This window comes from Clavelina lepadiformis, chromosome 8 (assembly GCF_947623445.1).
Source record: "Clavelina lepadiformis chromosome 8, kaClaLepa1.1, whole genome shotgun sequence".
Lineage (NCBI taxonomy): Eukaryota > Metazoa > Chordata > Ascidiacea > Aplousobranchia > Clavelinidae > Clavelina > Clavelina lepadiformis.
The window spans coordinates 18556238-18580957 of NC_135247.1; the positions used below are offsets into that span (position 1 = coordinate 18556238).

At 39.3% G+C, this 24720-nt stretch overlaps 2 protein-coding genes across 4 annotated transcripts in view; both read right to left on the reverse strand.

Moving 5' to 3' along the window:
* The window catches only part of LOC143468870 (E3 ubiquitin-protein ligase MYCBP2-like), a 40379-nt gene extending 22641 nt beyond the window's left edge, over positions 1 to 17738 (reverse strand). For all 3 annotated transcript variants that reach the window (XM_076966329.1, XM_076966330.1, XM_076966328.1), the window contains exons 1-46: positions 17523 to 17738; positions 17012 to 17075; positions 16853 to 16942; positions 16504 to 16620; positions 16144 to 16297; positions 15589 to 15717; positions 15321 to 15460; positions 14641 to 14773; positions 14274 to 14473; positions 13991 to 14143; positions 13734 to 13875; positions 13431 to 13546; positions 13080 to 13245; positions 12453 to 12620; positions 12064 to 12249; positions 11577 to 11775; positions 11161 to 11261; positions 10893 to 11039; positions 10580 to 10686; positions 10220 to 10326; positions 9990 to 10104; positions 9609 to 9749; positions 9161 to 9262; positions 8775 to 8896; positions 8513 to 8603; positions 8263 to 8408; positions 7907 to 7986; positions 7557 to 7773; positions 7131 to 7265; positions 6836 to 7025; positions 6544 to 6760; positions 6368 to 6463; positions 5873 to 6033; positions 5481 to 5637; positions 5104 to 5255; positions 4561 to 4715; positions 4010 to 4169; positions 3699 to 3830; positions 3303 to 3481; positions 2829 to 3133; positions 2479 to 2663; positions 2101 to 2211; positions 1859 to 1961; positions 1661 to 1759; positions 862 to 981; positions 396 to 654 (exon numbers count right to left, since the gene is read on the reverse strand). In XM_076966329.1, coding sequence (XP_076822444.1) covers positions 396 to 654; positions 862 to 981; positions 1661 to 1759; positions 1859 to 1961; positions 2101 to 2211; positions 2479 to 2663; positions 2829 to 3133; positions 3303 to 3481; positions 3699 to 3830; positions 4010 to 4169; positions 4561 to 4715; positions 5104 to 5255; positions 5481 to 5637; positions 5873 to 6033; positions 6368 to 6463; positions 6544 to 6760; positions 6836 to 7025; positions 7131 to 7265; positions 7557 to 7773; positions 7907 to 7986; positions 8263 to 8408; positions 8513 to 8603; positions 8775 to 8896; positions 9161 to 9262; positions 9609 to 9749; positions 9990 to 10104; positions 10220 to 10326; positions 10580 to 10686; positions 10893 to 11039; positions 11161 to 11261; positions 11577 to 11775; positions 12064 to 12249; positions 12453 to 12620; positions 13080 to 13245; positions 13431 to 13546; positions 13734 to 13875; positions 13991 to 14143; positions 14274 to 14473; positions 14641 to 14773; positions 15321 to 15460; positions 15589 to 15717; positions 16144 to 16297; positions 16504 to 16620; positions 16853 to 16942; positions 17012 to 17075; positions 17523 to 17689 — 6716 coding nt within the window. In that variant the 5' untranslated portion in view covers positions 17690 to 17738. The remainder of the gene's footprint in view (positions 1 to 395; positions 655 to 861; positions 982 to 1660; positions 1760 to 1858; positions 1962 to 2100; positions 2212 to 2478; positions 2664 to 2828; positions 3134 to 3302; positions 3482 to 3698; positions 3831 to 4009; positions 4170 to 4560; positions 4716 to 5103; positions 5256 to 5480; positions 5638 to 5872; positions 6034 to 6367; positions 6464 to 6543; positions 6761 to 6835; positions 7026 to 7130; positions 7266 to 7556; positions 7774 to 7906; positions 7987 to 8262; positions 8409 to 8512; positions 8604 to 8774; positions 8897 to 9160; positions 9263 to 9608; positions 9750 to 9989; positions 10105 to 10219; positions 10327 to 10579; positions 10687 to 10892; positions 11040 to 11160; positions 11262 to 11576; positions 11776 to 12063; positions 12250 to 12452; positions 12621 to 13079; positions 13246 to 13430; positions 13547 to 13733; positions 13876 to 13990; positions 14144 to 14273; positions 14474 to 14640; positions 14774 to 15320; positions 15461 to 15588; positions 15718 to 16143; positions 16298 to 16503; positions 16621 to 16852; positions 16943 to 17011; positions 17076 to 17522) is intronic.
* A 4-nt stretch (positions 17739 to 17742) lies between these two features.
* LOC143468871 (sorting nexin-13-like) lies at positions 17743 to 23288 on the reverse strand. Its single transcript, XM_076966332.1, has one exon. It carries the CDS (start codon positions 21910 to 21912, stop codon positions 19171 to 19173), a length of 2742 nt encoding a protein of 913 aa, XP_076822447.1. The 5' UTR covers positions 21913 to 23288; the 3' UTR covers positions 17743 to 19170.
* Between the last annotated feature and the right edge of the window lie 1432 nt (positions 23289 to 24720).

Sequence of the window (24720 nt, forward strand, 5' to 3'; positions counted from 1 at the left end):
CTTGTCATAAACTAGAGCAGTAAGTTTGCAAACTTTTTTGTCCGCTGTACCCTGCAGGGTTATTAAAGTTAACAAGGAACCCCCAATACACCAGAAACGTCAAATAAACAGAAAGGTTTTTTCCACCGCCAAGAGATATTAGTGCTCTTTAAATTTGGGTAGGCTATTACACGACATTGCTCTACTAAAGTTGCGATTTTTAATTGTCTTTTATGGACCAACTTAGGGAAATTCTGAACAAGAGTTACCGGATCACTGAAGGTGAAATGAGCCGATATAAAAAAGAAATTAATTCTTTCTACTGCAACTTCTTTCATATATGATAAATGAAAATATACTTATTCGCGATTGTTTGTGAAATCACATAAATGCTCGACCAATAACAACATCCGAACCTGGCAAGGCGACCTCCAGTGGTGTCGGGAGCAGCCGATATGAAGTCATAAAGGAAAAGTTTCTCCTTGGAACCTTCAGTGAATGGAAGAGTTCCGTTCAATGCTTGCGATGATCCAGGAAAGAAGTTGAGATGAAGTCCGGGGAGGAAGAGAGAGGAATGTCGCTCAAGCGTGACTGCTGCAGTGGTCTCTATCGCCCTTAAGTGATCAACCTTGTCGTTCTGGTTATAATTTGACGAATCCAAATCGTCTTTATCCTCTGCGAAAAAAGACAAAACATTTCTCTGCTCATTTTCAATTTGTACTGTTTGAAACGCAATCACAAACTTTACAAAAAAGACTGAGAACAAAAGTAGTGGCAGAGATTCATATTCGATCACCGTGATGATCACATGATGATGATCACATGATGATGATCACAATGATACAAGTGATGATACAAAGTATATGCAGGTTACTCTTTTACCATTCCATAGTTGTTCGTGGACCTTCATAAGCGTGTTGGAGGCCAAACCAGCCACGTTAATCAACTCATTCACAAGAAATGATCCGTCTTGTTGCTTAGGAAGAGGGACCTTCTCATAACCTGCTCATGAAATTCACATCTTTATCACGTGAACAGTCACTTGAAAGTGAAGTTAATAATTACGACGTAAGCAAGTCACATGATTTTTATGGATTTTTAACAAAACGAATGCAGAGATGTTCATAATGTTATTACAATACCAACATATATCAGATTTTCACTGCAGTCCGTGATCAGAACACACCAAGTCAACAATTTGCTCTGATTAGGTACCAGCGTGAGAACCCAATACATGTTACTTTTGTAAAAACATGTCAAATATTTCTGCATCCGTTCAATTAATTGCAACAACTTGTTAGAGCAAAATTCTTTTCAAATTTTAACTTTCTAAGTGATGTCCTGCTCCACTTAACTCCTATAATAATCAAAGGAGATCGAGCTTTTAGTCCTTAGGCTTAAGTGACTGTACGAAATAAATAAGTAAATAAACATGTTGTGAACAGAGTATATCGCAATCAATGACAACACACGGTAGCGGACAATTGTAACAGACAGTTCCACACGACCCAAGCCTAGCAAGCAAACTATAAAGTCGCAACATTATGCACAGCAAGTCTGAAACTGTTTGCAGCTAAAGGCACAGCCTGGGCAACCACGCAAGACACACATCGAAGCAATAAGAGCATCACTAAGTTATATCTTTTAACATCGGATATCAGAATTCAAGCAAAGACGTGACCTGTAACTGTGCACTTGAACCCATAAAACAAGTGGGGTTTTTTATCTTTGTTGTTTGTGTAATCCGACGCTGTGTGGAGCTGGAAGAACAACTCATGACCTGTGTAATAAAGTTCAACAGCATAATGAGATATCTATGTATGCTCCTGCTACAGTGGCGCTCTTGAGCAAAGGTCTGATACAACTTCCGAGAAGTTACCTGGTAAGACCGTAGCATTCTGTGGCCAGTTTTTGTCTTGGCTCATTTTTTTCAAAACTGGAATAAGAATATCTCGGCCTTTTTCATCAACTCGTCTTTCAGCCTAAGTAAAACAGAAGAGCGTTGTCATGGCATGAAATGGAGGAAGATTGGAAGTTACACGCATCCACACTCTCAATGAAAGTTCATGGATTAACTGGATCTTTGCTCTTATTTCTGCGAGAATCACCAAGACTCTTCACCTGGTTTCCTGTCTTGCTCAAGAAGAGACGAAGTGAGTCCTCCACCTGAGCAGTCTGACATTTCGATGAGAATTCAATCAACATCCACTTCACGCTAGAAGGGAAGGATGCCTATGATTGTATGACATGTTGTTTAAACAGAAATGGAATATGTTTGAACATAGCAACAAAATACGCAAATACGGAACGCAAGAAATCACTAATAACATGCTAATAGATAAATAAAAATAGTGCTATGTTGCACAGTAAAACAACAAATGCTAGCCATAAAAAATTTACACCTCAGCTGCAATGTTTATCATAGACAGTTTGAGAAATATGCTGTTATTTATAACTTCGTTCTGTAAATATCTGCATGCAGAGGCCACCAGAAATCACCTTGTAGTGAGAAACCTGGGCTGGCTTGTATGGATGAGAGCTCTCCACCACAACACTGTGTAAGGGAAGATCGTTCTTAAACGGAGGCGACAAAATTTGTTGAACGTTGATCAACGGAGGAAGAAGGTTTCGGATAAGTTCCATCACCTCGACCGCACAATGTGGGTTATGACGGACCAACACACCTACATCACACAAGGCAGGGCATGAGGAAGCTACGGCTACATTCCTCAGACAACAGTGAGGATGGGAGTTGATTTGAGGAGCGGAAAGTCCGACGTTTATCATCACGAAGAAAATTGTTAACTAAAAACTAATTCTTTATCAAGCGATCGTCCAAAAGCACCCACCGATATTGGAGAACAATCCCGGCAGTAGGTGGGAGATCAACTCTGAAGTGAGAACCTCTCTAGCGCCCTCTTTCTCCTTTGTCTTTTCGGCTTGAACCTCCTCGGATTCCTGTGACCCTTCACCCTTGACCTCAGCCAAGTCATCAGGGGTCAGAGAGTTCAAAATTTCCACGGCAGATTCAGTGACGAGGGCGAGAATGTTAAGAGCGTGTCGTTGGTAGGCGAGCCCCGCTGTAACCGGGGTGGTTGCCGTGCCAACCCACTTGTCAATAGGTGACGCTAGGAACTCTTCATCTTGGTTGGACCTGTATCACATGATATGACACAGTCAGCTGGTCATATGATATACCTGGAAGTGCGTGATGAGGTCATGACTCGAAAACCATCAAATCATATCATTTGATTATTACGAGAGGGCAGTGCCTTACAGTTGATAGACAAGTTTGCAAGATTTACACAATTACTTGAACCAACCTGTGATAGAGAATGGATGGGATCTGACCACGTGATATGCTCGTGCCGTTTGTGCTCTGGTCACAATGTGTGAAGTGGAATGTAACGCCGTCGTTACAGACAACTGTCGCTCTCCCACGCTCTCCACAGTACGTTCGATCACCGTGGTTACGCAGACAAACAGCATAGGTGACATTTTTCTGCAAATAAATATAAATAAACGACCATGGCGATATTACCATGTATTATCTACAAGCTTATATTAAATTTGTTTAAAATTACAATCAACATATTTTTGGTTTTGTAAACAAGTCTAGGAATATTGTTCCGCTATGACCCGATCATAGCAAGCCTAACCAATAACCCTGCTGCATACATCTAGCGATGGGATCTGTATCAAAAACATCCAAAGTCTACCTTAAGTAGGAATGACTTGGTCAGTTTGATATTGACGATATGATCAGGACCACAATCTTTTAAAGCATACGACCCTTTTACACAGTCCCGGGTATCCCAGTGACCTTTCTTGCTGTCACAAGAAGCACTCGCCTGATAAACAAGTCTGAGTTTAAATATACGAATAGAGTGTCAGCACCAGGTACACTGCCTAGCAAACCTATCAATAATCTGAGGTAGTCAGAATAGATATAAATAACTGATGTCTAACTTGTTAAGAATAATTTCAACGAACTTCGCACAGGAAAATGATCTTCCACACGCTTAACTACCTGCTCCAAGAATTCAAGTTCATATTTATGTTCCAGCTTCCCCCCGCCGTAGACACCAAATCCGCCGACATAGACATCATCTAAGTCAACAGAGAAGCAGGTTGCGTCCGGCGAGCCATTTCCACTGTTCCAAGATCGGTTGTTGTCAGTGCCGTCAAACCTTTCAAAACACTTCCAGATTACCGGAGTTGCCAGAAATCACAAAGCAGCCTCTTATTTGCCATATTGCTACAATGTAGGTCTTGGTGCATTTTTAGTGCCACAACTTACGCTACTGCTTCAAGTGTTTAAATCTGATATCGCCTTGTTAGCCCAAAAGTATAAAATCTTAAAAAGCAGAGCGCACTTTTCAGGCTAACGGGAAAGTTGTTGCGATAACGTGAGCTTATATAGTTATAGAAGGCCACTTCGTGGCACATAACAATCAATGAGGTAGCTTAAAGTACAGCTGGTTATTATATTATACCACAGGATCAAGTATAGAGCTGAATTCATAAAGTTCGTCGATGTTACAAAGAGGCCGACATTTTAACAATCAGCTGCTAACAAACCTCATGGCAGACGAGAAGTTTTTCTGGAGCGGAATATTCTTCATGTGCGAGCTCACGTCTGAAGCTCGATAAGCCAGGTCAGAGGCCAAGGACGACAGCAACTTGCACGCGCTGCTCACGATAGATTTTTGTGGTGTGAAAAGCATTCTGGAGAACTGTGTGAAAAAATGCTGATGATGCGATGAAACAAAGAAATAAGACCAATGAATATTTTGCGGTACTAGGGACTAGGGAGTCTTAACCTAGGACAATGCTTCTCAACCACTTGTGGACCCTGAGTTACATTTAATTCCTTTCTTGTGGACACTCCCAACTTCTAAATTGTAACTCGATGGTCTATTTATGACAAATTGAAGTTTAACTCATGAACCTCTTGTGCCACTTTCGTGGGCCCCAGGTTGCGAACTACTGATCTAGAATGTTATCATAAAAAATTGGAAGATTCTTGCAAAAGAAATTTCTCTTCTTTGACATTTTGTGTTTCTATTTGTTTAATTTCTTATAAAACGAGGTATTTCTACTTCAAAGTAACGGCTCCGTCACCTTGCTCTGTTGTATGTCGCTCTTGTGATCCTTTTCCACAGCATATTCCTTTTCTATTTTCACAGCAACTCGCGCAGGGTGACACGCTATTTCCACAAGCGAGTATGCTACGTCATAGAACCCGGCGTTGGCCACAGATGCATCAGTCGAAACTATGAAATATTATCAAACAACAGGAGGGATTTTAACAGAGGGTAAAAACATTAAAAACTACAACTCACAAGAGCCACAGCCACAGTTCCAAATAATCTCTGTAAGGTATCTTGTAACTAGCAGCATAGCTTTTAAAAACTTTACAAACCGTCTTCAAAACAATAACAATACAACACATCAGAATGAACATATGAAAAGAAGTTTAAATGGTGAAAGGAACTCACTCGCATCATCAGCAGATGGTGACATCACACTGGCAAGATTGGAGAGAGTCCGAGGGAAAAGTGGGAGGCACTGAACAAGATCAACCGAGTTTTGACAAAACGAGTCAAGCACGGCAGTCAAAAGTCTCGCCATTCTAGCTTTGTTCACACGGGCGGCCTGCATGACAAGTGTATCCGTTGCTATACTTTTCACAAATCACAAAGTTGCAGATATCAAATACTAAATGGTTTGATCTCTATGCTCTGCAAATATAGTTCCTTAATGCGTCCATAACATATTGTGGCCTAAAAAGTTCAACAATGGCCATGAAAGGTTCACCACAAGCTGCCTTTGTAATTTGATCAATAAAAATATCATAAAACACATATCTAAGAAAACCATGTTGGCAAACCGTGTTATAATTGTCCAAGGTCCGATGCAGATAAGCCCATTTTGTCGGGGGTGAAGGATGAAACGCTTCAATGCACTCGGTGACGATCATGTGACACTCGGTAATCATAGCAATTGCTGATGACATCACCAAACTCCGTTCGAAGTCAGGCATGAGAAGAGCTGCAGGAACACAATGATATTAGCATGATGTGATGGTTAACGAATACCTGGAAGCGACAAGCCACAAAATTTCTGTGAACCTAAATCTACATTCTGCATACTTCTATTATTCATGTGGGCAAGCAGATCTTACATTTGTTTAAGTTAGTATTCTCCTTCGATTAAGTTAAGCTAATGTTAATCTACTTGTGGAAAGTATTAGTGGGAAACCAGCCCAATTACTACAACTAGAACCAACTCTAACTGACGTATGTCAATAATCAACTACAAAATCGGATATGCAAGGCTTGCAAAACTAAAGGCTTTTAAGTGGAACTATCCAAATTAAAATTACCATCTTCTAATGCAGCGTCTATTTCTCCATCGGTTAAAATTGCGTCAACCAGACCCACACACTGATTGATGTAGCTATACACTAAAGCTTCACCCCCTGTGAGTGAAGATGGAATTAATGTCGAATGGAACAACCTGTTGGCATCCCTCTAATCGTCAATACATCAAGTTTCTTACCACTCTTCGCCATGCACTGATTTATTGCCACTCTCAATAGTCTGAGGCAGACAGGGATGATGAAAGATAAGTTTTCTATGGTTCTTGAAACCTGCCGCTCTTCAAATGGGATCACTTCGAAATCAGGGTCGTCGTAACGACTCGACTTCTTACTGACCTCGGTAAAAAATAAAGTTCTCGCCCATTCAAGAATGTAGGGCAAGGATTCAAAAGCACTCTGCAAAGATTTATTAAGAATTAGCAAGTATGGAAATAAGAATATGTCGACAGCTGTCAAGTAGGCACAACAAACCTCATTGAATGACAGGTAGAATGACTTCGAGACCTTCTGTACGACCGCTTGATGGACCGGTTTCATTGAGATTTCAGACTCACTAGGTGGCGTTGCAACAGGAAGCGAATACAGGAGTTCCGGAATTTGTCCAGCCGATACGTCTGTGCCATTGTTGGACCATTTTGAACGCCGAAATGTAAATTTTATGCTGCAGAAAAACAAAAATTTTAGCATCAACATCTAATTCCCTTTACAAAGTATTTCAAGAAGCATATCTAACAGTGATTCAGTGAATGCAAAGTATTCAACCAACTTGTCGCTCGTCGTGACGTTTTGCTCTCCGTGTGAGCCGCAGTCACTAGATGGCCCCACAACTTTGCAGGTTATCGTGTACCACTGGTTCGATGCTATCGAGACCGGCTCATCAAATAAAGCGTGGAACCTTTCTCTGGAGATTGATGAAACAAAAAATCAAACCAACTTTTACTAAAATGCTGACTGGGAATCAATTGTAAAAGTGCTTTGCTATATAAAGGAAGATTGTGACACTTCTTGATTTTAATTAGAAAACAGAGAAAGCAAAAGAAAATAAACATAAAGTTTTAGCTGTGTTATCATTATCCAAAAGACTGAAGAAGACCGTAATGACTAATAACGATACAAATTTTAAGCAACAGCGAAATCTAGCTGTTTAAAAAAACTCAATCAACAACAAACTAACAAACATGAGCATTCCCACCTGAAGCCGCACTCGTACGGGACCTGGTCAGTTTCCACCAACAGTTCGCCTTCCCCCTGCACGTCTGCGTCACCCACCTCCTCGTATACGCTCACCGTCACCGAGTACTCACCCCGACCCCCAAACACCCCGACTCCACCGAGTAAGATGTCTGTGTCAGTCATGAATCGAATGGCTTCGGTCGAATGAACTGAATAACCCCAACCACCTCCATGACCTGAACATCATAAAGGTCAAGGTCAAAGGTCAAGGTGAACAAGAATGGAGATTTATCAAAATTATTCAATGATGAAGGGTGGTACTGGTAGGTGACATATCATAAACTTATAGTTTGAAAAACTCAAACAAACTTTTAAATCTGCTGACAATGTTGTATTCATCGACTGTGTGTGGCTCACTCACTTTGCCAGTTGCCTTGCTTGTGCTAGAGCTGGATCACACAGAAAACAATTAATTTTAAGGTTTTTCAATTTAGTACTATGATTTGATTTGATTTTTTATCGATATTTTTTAAACGATAGATTTCTCATTTAATTTTTGCGATATCAAAACCCGCATTATTGGTCACATTTCAAAAAGAGTCAGATCACGTGTGGCACAGATTATGCGTGGCACCGATCACGCGTGGCACTCCAATGTTAAACAAAACCCTAATTCAAACAAAGAGCAAAGTTGGAGGAAAGTGAATTTTTTTGCTCGAACTTACCTGCTTTCCGCGTTCGATTTTTCACCCTTGCTTTCAAAATGTAACCCATTAGGACACCTAGTGACAAGAGTATTGATGCAAGAGAGAAGATTCAACCCAGCTTGAGTGCGAGTCGTCTCCAAGTCGAGCGACATGGGAATAGCAAGCTGCAGTAAAAATCAGTTAAGAAGTTGTATATTTATAAAAATGACAGTTTCATTCTAAACTTCATTACTACACTAATTCATAAATTTGTAATTACAAGTTTTACCTGTGGTTGAAACGGAAGGTTCTGGTTGGCTGCCTCGTTCTTGTACCCACACAGAAGGTAGGACTTAACCGTCCAATCAGAAGCATTAAAACTAAAGAAAGTTTGTTTGAAAAATTACTAATTTGTGAGCCGCTGCAAGATCGCTTCACAAATCTCTATGATGATATAACAACTGTAGTGTTACCATATTGTTACCATCGCATTTAAACAAAAGACTGATAAAAGTTTATTTTTCAATAAAAAATTGAGTGTGTTCATTCACCTCCATAGCACTTCGTTTGCTTGGTCAATGCAGGTTTGTTCATTTGCACCGAGTCGCACGTTCTCCTGGTGGTAATGCTGACAGTGAGAAGACGACCTGTCAATCAACAGCAGATGGGATTTCTGGACAAAACATTCAACTTTCTTAGGAACAGAAAGGACATCTTGCTGGTTGTGCAAAGGTTCAGGAATCGCATAGCATTAGTTAGTTAGGCATTTACTGGCTAAAAAATAACATGATACAGAAAAAAGGGCAAATACTTTGTGTCAATAAACCATTGCAATATTCTAAATATATTTTGTTTCCACTCAAATACTTAAAGTGAAGACAGACTGTACGTTAGATACCTAGTAAGGGGACAAAATTTAAAGTTAAGATAACTGCACCTGGTTGGTATCTTCAGGTAGATCGGGTTGATATGAAATCCCAAAGAATTCAGGAGTTCCAAAAATCTTTGCTTGATCAAGCTGAGTAACGTTCAACAAAACCTGAACAAAAATTAAGACTGTCACTACTCGTCGTAGAGTATCTGACATAATTACAGCAACATTTTGTTTCCTGTAACGTCATCCAACTATTTCTCGTCATTAGCGTGGTGGAAATGAAACAATGATATCAGCCGCTGTTAGTATGCGCTACTGCATGGGAAACAGTAACAAAGTCAAAAAGATGTAAAATAAGCAATAAAATAATAATCGCAAATAATAGATTGCTGACAACAACTTATACGTTCAATAACCATAAACACTAAAGCTAAACAACATCGAATTGGGATCAAAAACACACAAACCAATAAAAAAAAACGTCTCAAAAATTGACGAAAATAATCCCCACCTCTTCATATCTAATGAAAGTTGAAGTCTGGGTGGCGCTGACCCATGAAACTCGCGGCACGTTGGAACCCACCTGCTGGAATGGGAGAATTAGCGTCGGGACCAGAACATCAACGTTGCTGATGGGGCCTAACTGCCCTTGCTGGAAAGATTAGAGATTGGTCAGGCTGCAAATCTTGTAATAAAACAGCCCAATGTCTAATCCTAACATTGATTTTACGTTATGGTTAAGTGAAAGCAGAAAACAAAAGCGCCATTTCATCAGGCTTATCACACTCATTCATTATTATTGGAGCTAGCACCAAGTAAGTTAGGAATGAAAAATTGATAGGACGACTTCAAGTTCACCATCCATTTATGAGTAACAATGCGACCCGCTTACCGCATTGCTCCCACAGCCAAACAAAAGACCATCGTCAGTAAGCAAGATGCTGTGGTGGCTACCGGCCGATATTTTGACAACTTTGTGCGGTAGATTTATTCGAGTCGGCTGATTCCTGTACAACAAACGGGTCAGATGAACCGACGCAAATTACAAGAGTGCTTTATCACCAAAGTGATAATCTTGCACTTAAAAAGCAGTTTGCAATATATTCCAAGCAAGCACTGAACCTGTTGTGAGTGTCTCCAAGTCCAAGCTGGCCATGGTTGTTCTTCCCAAACACACAAACCGACCCGACGTCGGTGAGCACAACGGTGTGATGATCCCCGCATGCGATCTGAAGGAAGAAAATTTATGATGTTTATGCTTACATAGTTTTCAACTGAACTGAGAAGTGGTGGGAAAGTTAAGGTAGTGGCTTTGAACTTACCGTCTGTTCACCTTTCATGCATTATCTATATTATTATTGATATTAACCTTACGTGCATCACAATATCGTTTGCATAGACAAAAACTTTAAGACTCGCAAACTTTGTTATTAAAAACGTGGCTGATTAAAAGTTGATGAAAGAGTAAACGAAACAACGAACCTGACAAGCTTTTCTTGAACCATCTCCTTCCTTGGGAAGACGAACTTGCATCAATGGGAGCAGAGCCATCTTATTCGCTTCCTTGAGAATATCCGACTTGCTTGGAACTGGATAGTGCAAGAATTTCATGTTCAATGCTCGGATAAGAGAATGAGTTGATTGCAGGAAATATTTAAAATAATCACTTGATATTTCACGATAAAATAGAATATTAGTAAACATACTAAATTGAGTAGAACTAATTCAGTCAAGCATTACTAAATAAACCTAAAATATGCCGAGTAACTTAATTTCCAATGTCAAGTGTATTTGCCTTTGTTGTCCCGAGACCCAGAACCAGTCACTCTCTTCTGTGCGTGAGCTTGAGCGTGGAACAAGTTGGCGAGTTTACTTAAAGATGGGGGTGAACGCCCATTGAGGGGTTGATACAATCCATTGCCTGGCCCCACCCGCATTTCCTCTGTCGGAAACACATAGAAATATCATTATCAATAAACCATCTTTCATGGAACACTGTTGAGAGGAAAATTCAGACTGTTGACGGAAGATTTTAAGAGCGGTGCCACTGAACATTATTCTACCTTTTCTCTCTTCATTTGGGTTGACGTTTGCTTCTCCTGCGCAAGTCCGACAGCATCCGCACTCCGAGCATCCAGACCAGCCGGCTCCACATCCACATGGACTGTCGGTACAAAGAGGAGGAGCGATTGGACATAAGAATAAGAACTTAACACTATAGCGAGCTTTGTAGGAGTCAAGATGCAACTTGTCCTCATTACTTTAAATTAATCCTGGTTCAAATTTGTCAAAAGTATTTCATTTACAAAGACATCTATCAAGCCCAGTTTAAAGCAATCAACATCTATTAGAAATGATTCAGGAGCGAAGGCACCCAGTTGACAGCAATATATTACAGTGTAAGTTCACTGTAATGCAAACACCGATGTATGACCAGAGCAAGTCGAGGTAAATATTAACAAAACGCTTCAGTACTCACTTTCTGGGGGATCTCCCTTCTACGGATGAGTAAACACAGCTGGAACCGTAACCGGTGCACTCACAGCACACAGCACATATTTCACATATCTGTCTGCGGAACTCGTGCTTATCGGGGCTGCAGATGGGAGCAATAGGGGCATCCCCAGATAGCCCCGACGCCAGGATATCATCCATAGATTTATCGTCTGGCATAGAAACTGAAGAAACAATCGTAACTGTTTATAAAATATTATAAAGGCAGTTCTGTAAGAAAGACGTTTGGCATTTTTAGGCTCTGAAACATAGTAAGTGATATTCTTGCACTGTCATTTCCCGTATTCTGTCTCATTTTTCTAAACCTCTATTTGGAATACTCACAAGTAAGATATAAATTATTAATTACTATAAAGACTAGAACTATAATATTGCAAAACAAAATATACAGCAGGTTCAATGAATGGAAGACACTGGCACTAAATCTGTCTGTCGTTTATTCTCATATTTACCGTCTTTCTCCTGTTCCACTTCAGCGATTCTCTGGGTGATTGACATAACGCCTTCCTGCCTGCCACACTGGCCCCGATTATTCACCCCGGCAGTCCACAATCTTCCATCGTTTGATATGACGACGACGTGAGCCTTGCCCAGTGCAACTTGCTTGACTTGGGTGTCACTGAGCGCCGCCACTAATCCTGTGTTGTGGGAGAATCAAAAATAAGTGTAATTTATGACATCTTCAACATTTGCTGATGTCTATGGTTGTTGCAAAACAAAATTTTTGGAAAAAAAACATCTGACAATCTCACAAAAGTTGTAAAGATTTGCAAAGAAAAAGGTGAAAACAAGCATAATAAATTCAAACTTACACCTGACTTCATCCAAGAGCCAGCCTTACCTGTTTTGCTGTCAGCCTGGGATGAATCCTTCCCAAATAAATACAACCTCCCATCCTTGGTGACAAGAGCACTCGTACCACCTGAGTTGCAGCATCCAGAGAGCACATGCTTCCCTTCCATGCATTTCATCAGCTTCGGTTTCTGGGCTTGCTGACGACGACCCTTGGCTGTAAATAGTTCAAAAATTAGTAAGGAAACACTGATAGCCATAATAAATAGGTTATAACCTAAAAAATACATATTATTAAAACAGGCCAATTTAAATGCATAACACAAATACCGATTACAAATATACATATAATAGAATACAAATACTAGAGTTTTTCTTTTACTTGACATTTTCATCAAATACTTCAGTTAATCGTAAAAGGAAGGTTAAAGGTTAAAGTATATGCAATAAAAATGAGCTTTTGCTTGTTGTATTGCGTTAAAAAACGACGTGTTTGCATAACAGACATATCTTTGTTGAAGCGATTAGATAAATTTCTCCGTTCATAAAAAAAATACTGACAACTGTTATTCGCTTGTAATGAACAGATGCAGACGCTAGCTTAGCAGGGAAAAGTTTGTATTTAAATGTCGTCACGGGAGACAAGTCATGCGGCCACCGGATGATATTCTCTCACATGATTCTCCGTCCTCGCCACGGTGAGCAGTTCCCGTGAAATAAACGCTTCCCGACTCGGTGATCAAAATTGCGTGGTCTCCATCGGACGCCACGGCGATATGATTTATCTTGCTTTGAGTGGGGATAGGAAGTAGTTCTGGGCTTGTCACTTTCCTGCTTTTAGTCTGAAAGATGAAGAAATAAGCACATGTAGGTAAAAGATTTACTTAGAAAACACAAATTTGTAATTTTACAGTTGGTATTTTTAATGGCCTCCTCAGCTTGAAAGAAGGCTTTCTATGACTGTGGCAGTGACTCAGAGTTGTCTTTTCTTGTAAATGTAATACATAAGGTACTAACTAGTATCTACCTTATTCAGTCCAAGTGCTTCGGCTTTCCCAGCGAAATAAACTTGACCTTTGTTTGTCGTGCAAAGTGAAAAATCCGCGGCGAGCAAAACTTGAACAACTTCAAAATGCTCTTTTTCTACAGATGTCAAAAGTGAAGTGGAGTTGAAGTTGGATGAAAAAAAACTTGAACAACGAACACGCACAACATGCAACACCACAGAATGCTACATATCATCAAAAATTCTTACAATGTTTTAATCCTTAACAGGCAGAGAGAAAAAAGGCTTTTAAAAGAGCTATTTTATATATATACAGAACCTAACCTGCTACGGGTTCCTTTACTGGATTGTAGCCAAGTGTCTTTCCACGAGTTAGAAAATGACGCTTTGTTGGATGCACTTTTATAGAATTATTCAAAACTAAAGTATCTCCGCCAAAGTCATAGCATTTGATTAAATGGGAATCCTGGACAGAAAGCAGGAGTGATGATTTCAACCTAACTTCAAGTTTATGCCACAAATAACCAAAAACCTGCAACTATTGGTTAATACTATGCAAAAATATGGAAAACTATTAGCACCTCATTTAGCAGAGGGACCACACAACACAGACCGACACCATCACAGAACCAGATGTCCTCATCTGGGGGGGCGTCACCAATATGCTCAACGCTAAAGTCACTTTTGTCAATCAAGTAAAAACTTTTGTTTGTCGCCAACACGTAAAGAAAACCCTGGAAAATATGTAAGGATGTTACATTGTTGGCATTAGTGGTGCTACAGATATCGGTGAGCCGAATTATCAAAGTACAGAAACTTGCAGTAAATGGATTGATGACCAAAAAGAATATGACAACCCGATACCTTAAAATAGAACAATGCTTTTGGTTCAATTTGATCACTTTTTGAAGAACTTTGGAAGTCAGCAATCACCGTCCTGCCATAGATATGACCTTCCACAGTGGAGCCATAACCACTCCCCACTTTTAACAGCAGTGAGTTGGTAAAAACGCAGAAAAGATAGGAACCATCAGATTGAATTGAAACTAAGCTTAATCCAGTATCTGCAAAAACACAGAAAATAAGACACAAAAATGTTAAGTTTTATCAAATAAAGCAAACATTTCATCTTACATAAATAGACCCAGACATTATACGATGCGATGTATGGTTTATTAAAAGACAAATAGTAGCTAAGAGAAAATGCGGGCAGGCATGGAGAGATACTAACATTTCTCCTCCATCTTCCATGACTGAAACAAAGATGATTCATTTATCCCAAGCTCAATAGGTGTCGGAATATGATGCTTGGATAATATTGCAGCCTGCACCGTTTTTTGGAGCGCAATAAATGGTGGGGGAACCTGCAAGAATAGATCATTACAACGCTGAAACTAAAATGGTTCCTATTAGGTCATAATACCCGGAAGCCAAATTATAACCAAACCTACATCGACGTGGTTAACAACTAAATGTAATTTGGTTCTTTGCAGATCAGCTGCACATTTGCCACACAAGGCTCAGGCAAAAGTATTGTGACAACATAATGATAACAATTGTGACGGGGTCACAAAATAGAAAGCAATGGATGTGGGTCAACTGTGGCAAGACACGGGACATGCTCACATGTCAATCAAGATGATTGGGGCAGGCCGGGAAGAAAAACATAAGAGGAAATAAGAGGTCATAATTAAGAAGTTTGGTCAGATTAAATGGATATATTTAAACGAGGAACTTTGGGATTGTACCAAATTTGGTCACATTATTCAAACATACATCAAGCAGCCTGTGTTGTAGTTGAAACATGTTGCCATTTTAACGGATCTATGCTTTAACATTGTAGCATTCATTTTTACTATGCTTGTATCATGTAATGCACAAGTAATCAGAATTACGATGGAAATCTATTACCACTACGACGAGTGATTCTTCTTGGTTGGAACAATCTGCAACAAATGCCGCAATGACTGAAAGAATTTTTCCAGTGTTTCCCCACGCGAGAACCAGACTTAAAAGGCAGGAGCAGGCGATCGAAGGGATGATGCTGGAAACTAAACACAAAGCAAACAACCATATGTAAGTCTTGCACCATATTTCAAGCCATGGTTACAAACTGAGAGTTAAGCAGAAGGTATGAAATAGAAAATAGACGTCGCACATAGAAATAACAGAAGCATACGTGTCTTTGTGCAAGGGGCGGCATCGCTGAAAGGCCACGGCATGTTCTTTTCCTTCGTGGCTTCGTCATCTAGCTGCAGAGCTTTTGCAGGTAACCTCGACAGATCGAGCAAAAGTTGAAATAAATTCTCTGGAAGTAGAAAACACAGTTGTGATATGACTCAATCGACAAACCGACAGAAATTAAATCATTTGCATGCTTCTGCACAAAACACAAAACCATCATGGCACATGTCAAAAGTTCTAAGTAGATAAAATACATATTATTAAATTATAACTAAAACACACAACAAAATCTAAAACCACAAACTGACGTATATTTCATTTATGTCTACAATAAGCGAACAAACAACTGCCAAGGTAAGAGGAAGCAAATCAAATCGGGTCCCTGGTAAGTTGGGAACTTAAAAGTAAATAAAAAAATTAGTGAAAAATTACAATTTACTTGGCCTACAAAGACCTCCCTTAACCTAAGTTTAAATGTGAAGAGAGTGATATGATTCAGGATATCCGCATACGACAGCCATACAACACTCGACATGTAAAATAGACCAACCCAGCACTTGAGGAGGTTCATCTTGCATTTCTTGCAGCTTAAGTTCTTGCAGCATGTTGAGAAGAGACCGTAACGCTTGACAGCAAAGCTGGCCGTCGCGAGTCGCAGTTGACCTTATGACCTCGAACACGCCCAGAAGACCTAATTCCATCACCTGCGTCGAAAGCGAGGTTTGCGTCAGTAAAACTTTAAATAATTTACTCAGAAGCAGGTTGTGTCAGGAAATTAAAAGCAATTGATTCAATTAAAGACATTTATCGGTGATCAGCTCTGAAATTTATCTGGTATCAGAGCCCACATCACACTTGCTATAAACATGTTATATGTAAAAATATCACGACTAAATGAGAAATAACTTACCTGGGGAATGGACAAGAACTCATCTGGAAGCTTATCTTCACTCAGGCAGGCGTCAGCATTCAATAAAGTCTTAGAAATTTTCTTCAACGCCAAAGACTTTTGTTCTGCATCTTTCACCTAAACAAGTTGGACATAAAAAAAACTGCAACAATGCAGCCACATACCTATGCAGCCACGTACCTATGCAGCCACGTACCTATGCAGCCATACATGAAACAAAACCACTTGATGCTCAAATCATTTTCCAAAATGAGGCAAAAGCATTGTGGTCTGTATAAAGTCACTTCCCAATACAAAACTACAATTTTGAAAATCTAAACACATCACTGTCGATATAGGACAGGGATACCTCTTGCAGAATCCTGCATTGCAACACTGTGGCCGACGGGTTGGATGTGACGAGCAACTCTAGTGGTGAAAGTTGCTTACCGGGATCAACCTGAATAAAAAGATGAAAAAACTCTTGATTCAAGTTTTTATAAAGTAACAAAGATGAACGCGGACTCACCAATGGCATATTATTTGCTGATTCTTTCTTGCCAGGCTTTTTATTCCCAACAAGCAACCTTCTTCTGAAATAAAACAAATTAATCCATTGCATAAACAATATATATTATGTGCAATATACGGAACAAATGAGTGAAATGACATTAAAATACAAGGCTGTTTTGTTTGCAAATTTAATTTAAAAAATGTAAGGTTCATAGACATTGATTACAAGTGCGTACATTTCGCAACTCTTCAATTTTATAATTTTTGAACTTTATACGTATTTCTATTTCTGCTTGCGCAATACAGTATGCAATATGACAAACAATATGTGTGATAGTTGAAAACATATCTTTGTATTAAATGCAGTTCGAAAAATAACAGCATCTCCAGCAGACAACTTAAAATGGCTAAGTGTGTGTTAACTAATTATCTTAAATCTTTATCAGTAGAACTGTAACTACCAAATCTTATATCTCTGTGACTTAATAAACATAAGCAATACAGCTGTCAGTTATATATATAAATACCTTTCTTGACGATCAAACGGTCGTCTCCGTTCCAATTTACGTCCATGTTTTACAGGATTAGCTGCTGTTGATTTGGCTTCAACTCTTACTACAGGATGAACAACGAGGTCAAAGAATTTCTTCTCCAGCGAGTCTGAGAAACAATTTTCCTGAACCACGGACGTCATCACAGATTCATAAAATCAAATTCATGCCCAAATTATGTTAACGTACATTTGGCCTAAATGTCACAAAATATAATTTCAACATTATTATGATAAAATAACAGGTCAAAACTGATTAAAGTCTATGTATAGAATTTTAATTTAACTTTAATAGATGAAACAACATTAACACTACATGAACTATTATTATACTATGTAGTGAAAACAGAAACTTTGTACAAGTGTTTGCAACAAAACAGTATGTTAAATAAAGAAAAAGTTCAAAACAAATTTATCGATTTATTGATCCAGTAGAAATACACCAACAACAGCATGATTGTGTCTTACTCAAACCAAGGGGAAAACATTTCCACAACCAACTAACATGCCAATAATAGCCAGCTCCAATGATCATTGCTGGTAACAGTGTCATACTTATTGCACATACATTTTCTTGGTAATTTCATGAGCAAAGCTCAGAAGGTATTAACTATTATATAGGCTATTCTGTAGCATAACCTATAATTGTCTAATGTACATGATTATATATGAGGGACAAATAGCAAAGCACGGAGCATAAACAGCATTAATATGAGCATCTACAGAAAAATAAATTCAAAATGATAAAATAAAAAAAAACATATTTTCCAAGAAATCTGCGCTCGGTGATTGATAATGGACAGGGCAATAAGATAAGCAACAGGTAACTCCAACATGATAACACAAAAGTTTACAGTGAATTTGTTTACGTTCGAACATTTGTTTAAAATTATAAGCGAGCGAAAAACTGTGGCAATTAGAACAATTTTATCTCATGCATTATGGTGCCACACACAGAGGCATAGGTGAAAAACGTCAGAAACTGCAAGGACAGGAAAATTTCTTTTCCAGAATAAAGGTTTAATATCTTAAACAATTTTCAATTATACCAATTTGTCATGTTGAATAGGGCTTCGTTCTACAGTCAGTATATATTAAATACCTTAAAAATATATATTTTAGTATCTTAAATGTCCTGGCTTGTGGTTGCTATATTCTACATCATAATTAGAATATAATTGAACCTAAATTGAAATATTCAATGGTGCCAGTAAGTTGTGGGAGTTCAGAAAACATTAAATCTAACAAAATAGACATTTGTTTATGAAGTTGATGAATTTTCGTTGAAGTATTCCAGCAAGAGACTAAATGTTTTCCACCAACGCACAGCGACAGATCGGACACAAAAACGTCAACAGGAGCCAAGATGTATAGAGTTCACCAATAAATTCTTTCAATGACAAAAATTTGCTAATCATGCCACTGCAAAAAATGACTTCTCATTGAAGAGCAAAGCTTATAATTAGGTAGTCTATTCGTGAGTTAAGAGAACTAGTGATCACAAACATATTAATTTAATGTAAGGAATTTAAAAAAGTACATATATATTACAAGTCACATAACAGTAAACAAACAACTAAAGCTATTTATTGCACACATGTTAAGACAGCTCTCCACCAATGCATTCAAGATGATAAATCGAATTTGAGTGAGCGCGCTTTCGGAGATGCCGAATGGAATGCAGTGAACAACTCTGGAAGTCTGCTACGAGGGAAAATTTCGCAAAGCAAACCTTCCAATAAAACACAGCAAAGTGTTGTATTCAACTCTTTGTGTTGAATAAGTTCAAATACACGCATCACTCCACGCCGACTTGTATCGCTGCCCACTAGTGGTCGCAACTCGTCAGGGATAACTCCGTGAAGCTTTGCCTTGGTTAGGACTCTTGTCCGCATCACCACCTGTTCATTTCGTACCGGGGTTGCTTCCGCTAGAGTCCCACATGGCCAAAGAGCATCCATTAACTTCTGAATATATCCCGCCACCTGCTCAGCAGACACAGCGTTGTCAACATAATCAACGATTTTTCTGTTCATTCTGTCTCCGAACAGGGTACGCATGATTTGTTGGAGAGCAGCTACAATCTGCCTTCGAAGCCACTGGTTTCTCTGCTTCAAGTCAAACACTTCGTCCATGAGAAGAAGTAAAATTCCAAGAGGAATGTTGTTGTCAAGTTGTTCCGAGATCGGGACATCACCATTCTGTTCAGCGGAACTCGGAAATTTATCAGAAAACTTTTGTAATCCATCAGACATCTTGTCTGAGGCTTTCTGGAGTCCGTCAATCAAGTTATCTGGGGCCTGGGTCATAAAGTTGGTAACATTTTTTACAGACAACCGCATCATAGAATCCACTTTCCTTGCAAAACTGTGTGAACTTTTCTGGTAAGCTTTTGCATCGAGAAATGTGTGCAGGCACTCCATAGACTTAGGAGGATGTTCCATGGATAAAATGACTGTTAAATACTTGTTTAGCTCCAGGCGCCTTTTCTCCAAGAACTCTTCCTTTAAATCCTTAAAAAATGTCTTGCCGGGAAGACCTAGGTTGCCCAAGTTGCTTCCATTCTCTTTCAAGCTCTGATGCAGATCATTAAACTCACGATAACGTCGAAAGGTGTCCCATGAATCAGTTTTACCACTCATCCACGAACGCGTAACTGTGATGGCATAGAGGGCGTAAGTTTTACCGTGTTCACTGCAAATCCCTGTCTGAGTGATTGAAGCAGTCAACTTGCTTGTGTCCTCGATATCAATTGAAGAGTTGTCATCCAACGATGATGTTGAGATGGAATCATTGTTATCATTGGAATTTAAGCTTGGTTGCACGAGAAGATCAAGCTCGGCAAGCAGCTTTAGATAAAGAGAACTTGCCTTGAATGCTGGATAAAATTTTTCACTTAACTGCATTAGGGTGAAAACTTTTTGCTGGATGTCGTCGAACATGTAAGGCGAAGGTTCACCACTGTCCAACTTTTTCTTGATTTGTTTATCAAGGGCACCGTCACCCAGGACCACCCTCGGGTTTGCACGTTTGCTCAAATATTGGTCATAAATGTTGACACCAATTGTCCTGAGCATCTCCTTATCAGGTGTCCTGTGCAATGACCCTCTGCTTTGCTGAGCCTTTACTTCATTGAGTTGTTGTTCTGCAGATGCGCGATAGCCATCCACTGTCAGCCAGAAAAAGAGATAAGCTTGGCCGTTAACAGACTGCATGTATTCAATAAACATCTGAAGTGCGATGTTGTTTCGAAGCACCATACTCAAAGGGAGATCATACAATTGGTTTCCCGATGCCTTGTAATTTTCCAATTCATAATCCCCATTGTATATGTAATTGCTGCCGTCATTCTGCTTACGAAGCTGCCTTTCACAGAAGTTCTTCATGTATCTCATGCTGTTCAGTTCCTGCTTTACCAAAACATCATTGCCGACTGTGTCTTTTGCACTTAATTTTGTAATTTCCTCTTCTGCCTTGTCTCGTACTGAACGAAGCTCATCTGGAAGCGCTTTATGACCCAACACAAATAAAAACCATTCACTGGAGACACAATTATCACTGATTAGCCAACTGACATATTGGTTTAAATAGTCTGGGTCGCTATAAATGCGAAACATCGGCATAAACACACCATTAACCAAAGACTCGCGCATTAAATACATGAATGGTTTGCAGTGAAATTCTTCCTTTGGGAGCAAGATGTAGAGCAAAACCTCACATATATCCTGCAGGTAATCTGTCTTCTTCTGCTCATCACATGCGACCAGATCGTGACAAACTTTTTTCAGCGCTATTTCATTTTCAAAGAACAGTTCCACGACGCTTGGAGGTTCTTGTATTCTTTTTCGTTTCTCTTCAGCCTTTCTGAACAACTTCATATGAGAGGCAAGCACGTCAACCAGGTTTCTGGTCAGGTACAACTGCCAATTAACACTTTTACACCTCATGGCAAAAGCACGCAGGAAGTCATGCAAGCAATTACGGAAATGATGCAAAAACTCTTCATCGTCTGAGAGGTCATTGTACCAATACTTGACATAATCTTTCATGAAAAACTCCACACACTCGTGCAAACGATCGTCAACCGCTGACGAGCCGGTCAACCTGTTGTCCTTTTCAATCTTCACGCCATCCTTAGCAGAATATTGTTCATAAATTGCTCTCACTTTGGGAGAGGTGGGAAGGTGTTCCCGCAACCATCCATCGCCCTCAGAGTTTATTTCTTTCTGGCCATGATCATAGAGCATGACAATGCACCCGGCAATGAAGCACGAAATGTACAGGCACAAATAGACAATTCTCACAAATCCAAAGGTATCCAAAGCCAAAACCAAGGCAGAGACAAACCACAGCATCCCAGAAGACATTTTTATTTTTGGTTTTTCTGACAACAATGTCAAAACTTAATCATACCTATTTTCTTGAAGTTCATTAAGTGACTCTGAATTAAATAAAGACCTTTCGTTATCATAACCTGAGCAATACAATGCAAAAAATAAAATACGCGGGATGGTTGGAATCGAAAATTTCACCAAGGTTAGCTCAATTTATAACTGAGTCTCGACCAATGATTAACCATCACCATCACCATCACCAAAGGAACCCTAGCCTTAACACAAAACCTCTTGGCCCTCTTCTTCGGTGGTAAATGTGATCTGTAAAAAATAAAAACAGAAGAGCAGAAGTGAACGTCTCCATTTGTCACATATCGCAGCGCTGCCTAAAAAGTTGGCAATCGAGGGCAGCAAGCACAGTCTGAAAAACTTCCGTGAGTGCAGTTGCCATGCTTTCAAGTTTCCACTATGAGCGCCGAGTTTAAGTCTGGCAAAGACGTTGCTTATTCCAAAGTCAAAGATTGTGATAGCACACTAAATAATGGTTACCGTTAATATTTATTATAAATTAGGGTGAAGATAGAAACTTTAGAGCGCAAGTTGATGAAGTTCAAGTGCGCAACTGCCACAGTGACCACTATGGATGACACACTGATTACATTGCAGATAGATTAAAAACTTAGCTGGCCTAGTTACGGTCGTTACATTTCAATACACGATTTCTCGTCCAAAACTAAAATAGCCTACATTCATCCAAATGTATCACAAGCTAGCCTTTACTGGAAAGTGCGATTATTTTTGACGAGAGATCGTGCGTGTAAATTTTACCACCAAGGCGTGCACGGAAGCCTCAATTTTTTATTCATTGACTATTTATAAACTGGCACCGTTTAAATAACCGGTTATTCTTTCCTTGTTCATTCAACGTGAAAACAAAAAATTTCACCGGGCACGTTGATGATACTCGTGTGTGCAGGTGCCACACTTTTCATTATAGGACGTCAACGTGCACACAGCAGAAATCTTTCATAGTTAGCCTACATAATATAAAATACCGAAACAAGGCAAAGTTGGCTGTATGAACGTCATCTTATATTATTATTTATCAGCTTATAGGACAAATAAATTTAAAAAATGGAAGGTTCAGATTTCCGGACTCGGTAAGCAGTAGGGGTGGACCTAAAACCATTTCCATAAACTTCATTGAGGCCTTAGGCCTTACTGATATGTTGCCTATTTTCAGCTTTTGATTTTAAATGCAATAGCGTAACGTACTCTCGTAAACGAACAACCTGTAGACAATTCTTCGTCGCAGGAGAGCGGTTTGATGCAATCCCATACTGTACCACAGTCAGACAGTTCTGCAGTTAGGCTACACTACATCTCCAGATCCTCAACCTCAACCACCAGCACAATAGCCGGCGGCTGCCCTTTGCACGAGCAATCAATGTCTGATGTTGTTGTTGCACTCATCGCTCATTAAACGGAGGTTTGTCTCTTTTTTTAAAGGTATGTTTGTTTCAAAAGAAAATTTTTATTATTTGAACTTAAGATAATCATATCGTTTATTTTTCGCAAATAACTGTTTACTAGAACAAAAAATACGACGCTAACTGTTGTAGTAATTAGTAATAGAAGAGCAAAAAACATTTTTGCGTCACAAACAAATTGTGGCGTGCAATGCCACCTGCGTTGCAATTAATTATTATTATCAATTACGTAGTTTTGGTAGAAGCGTTTCGTGCTCACGTATTAATTAAAACGATCCGTGTTTCAATCACACAAAGTCATGAATAGCAGAATAAAATACGGTTGGGTTTTGGTTATTTTGCCTTATGGCGCCTCCTCGCCAATTTAGCTGTCTGTAAGGCTGGAGTGAATACGCATGTGACGTAACCATCACAATGATTGCTTTAATTCCATGACGATGCCCGTGTATTTATTGGAAATTTTAATCGCTACCTAAGTGTAACATTGACCCTTCGGGAAAGTCGTGCACAGTAGGCTACTTGGTGTTCAACGTGTTTTTGCTAAAACACTTTGTCATTACCGTATTTAAAAGGAGCGTAACTCTGCCTCACACACATTCAATCTAGCTATGTTAATCAGTCAATCCAGGATGCAGTTACTCGAATTGACCACGTAAATATGTTCAGCTTTATCGCTCTGATGGTCGAACCAATAAAATACTGTAGCTGGAAAATTAGTAGCCTATGTGTTTATCTGGCCATATGCAAGTCATTCCTAGAACACTATTAACCAGCAATAATCACGCCTTGAGATTAGATTCGTTGGTATCTTGAAATACCGGAAAATTCAAACTTTATTTTGTTCAGCTGCCAGAATGACAGAAGCTGCAAACGCCGGCATGTGACAAAGACAAGATGTTACTGTAATACGGCTCTTGCTTCAGCGTAGGAATCCTGTCTTTTAACCCTATTTTATTTTAACGCGTAACAAGAAAAATTTCCAGAAATGTATTACTTTTAGATATACTTAATTTGCACTAAATTCACTTTCTTTAGTTTTACAATTATGATGTATACAGGAAGCCAGATATTTTTGCTTCTAACCTGTAAAAATCCGATCAGTTTACGACGTATAGTTTTCGAGTAATTAACGATTGAAAATGTGTGTGCAGTGTCGGCCACACCTAATGAAAATAGTAAAGTCGCGAGCCCGGTTTGGATAGGGTTAAAACATTGCATCGAGGAGGGTTCATTGTAGGTAGGTCTGTCTATAGAAATGTCTTGAGTCGGCAATAATAGCGTTTATCTTTGAAAGATTTAAGTTTGTAATCGCCCGTAGTTGCAGTTTATTTGCCTAATGTTTGAAACTTCT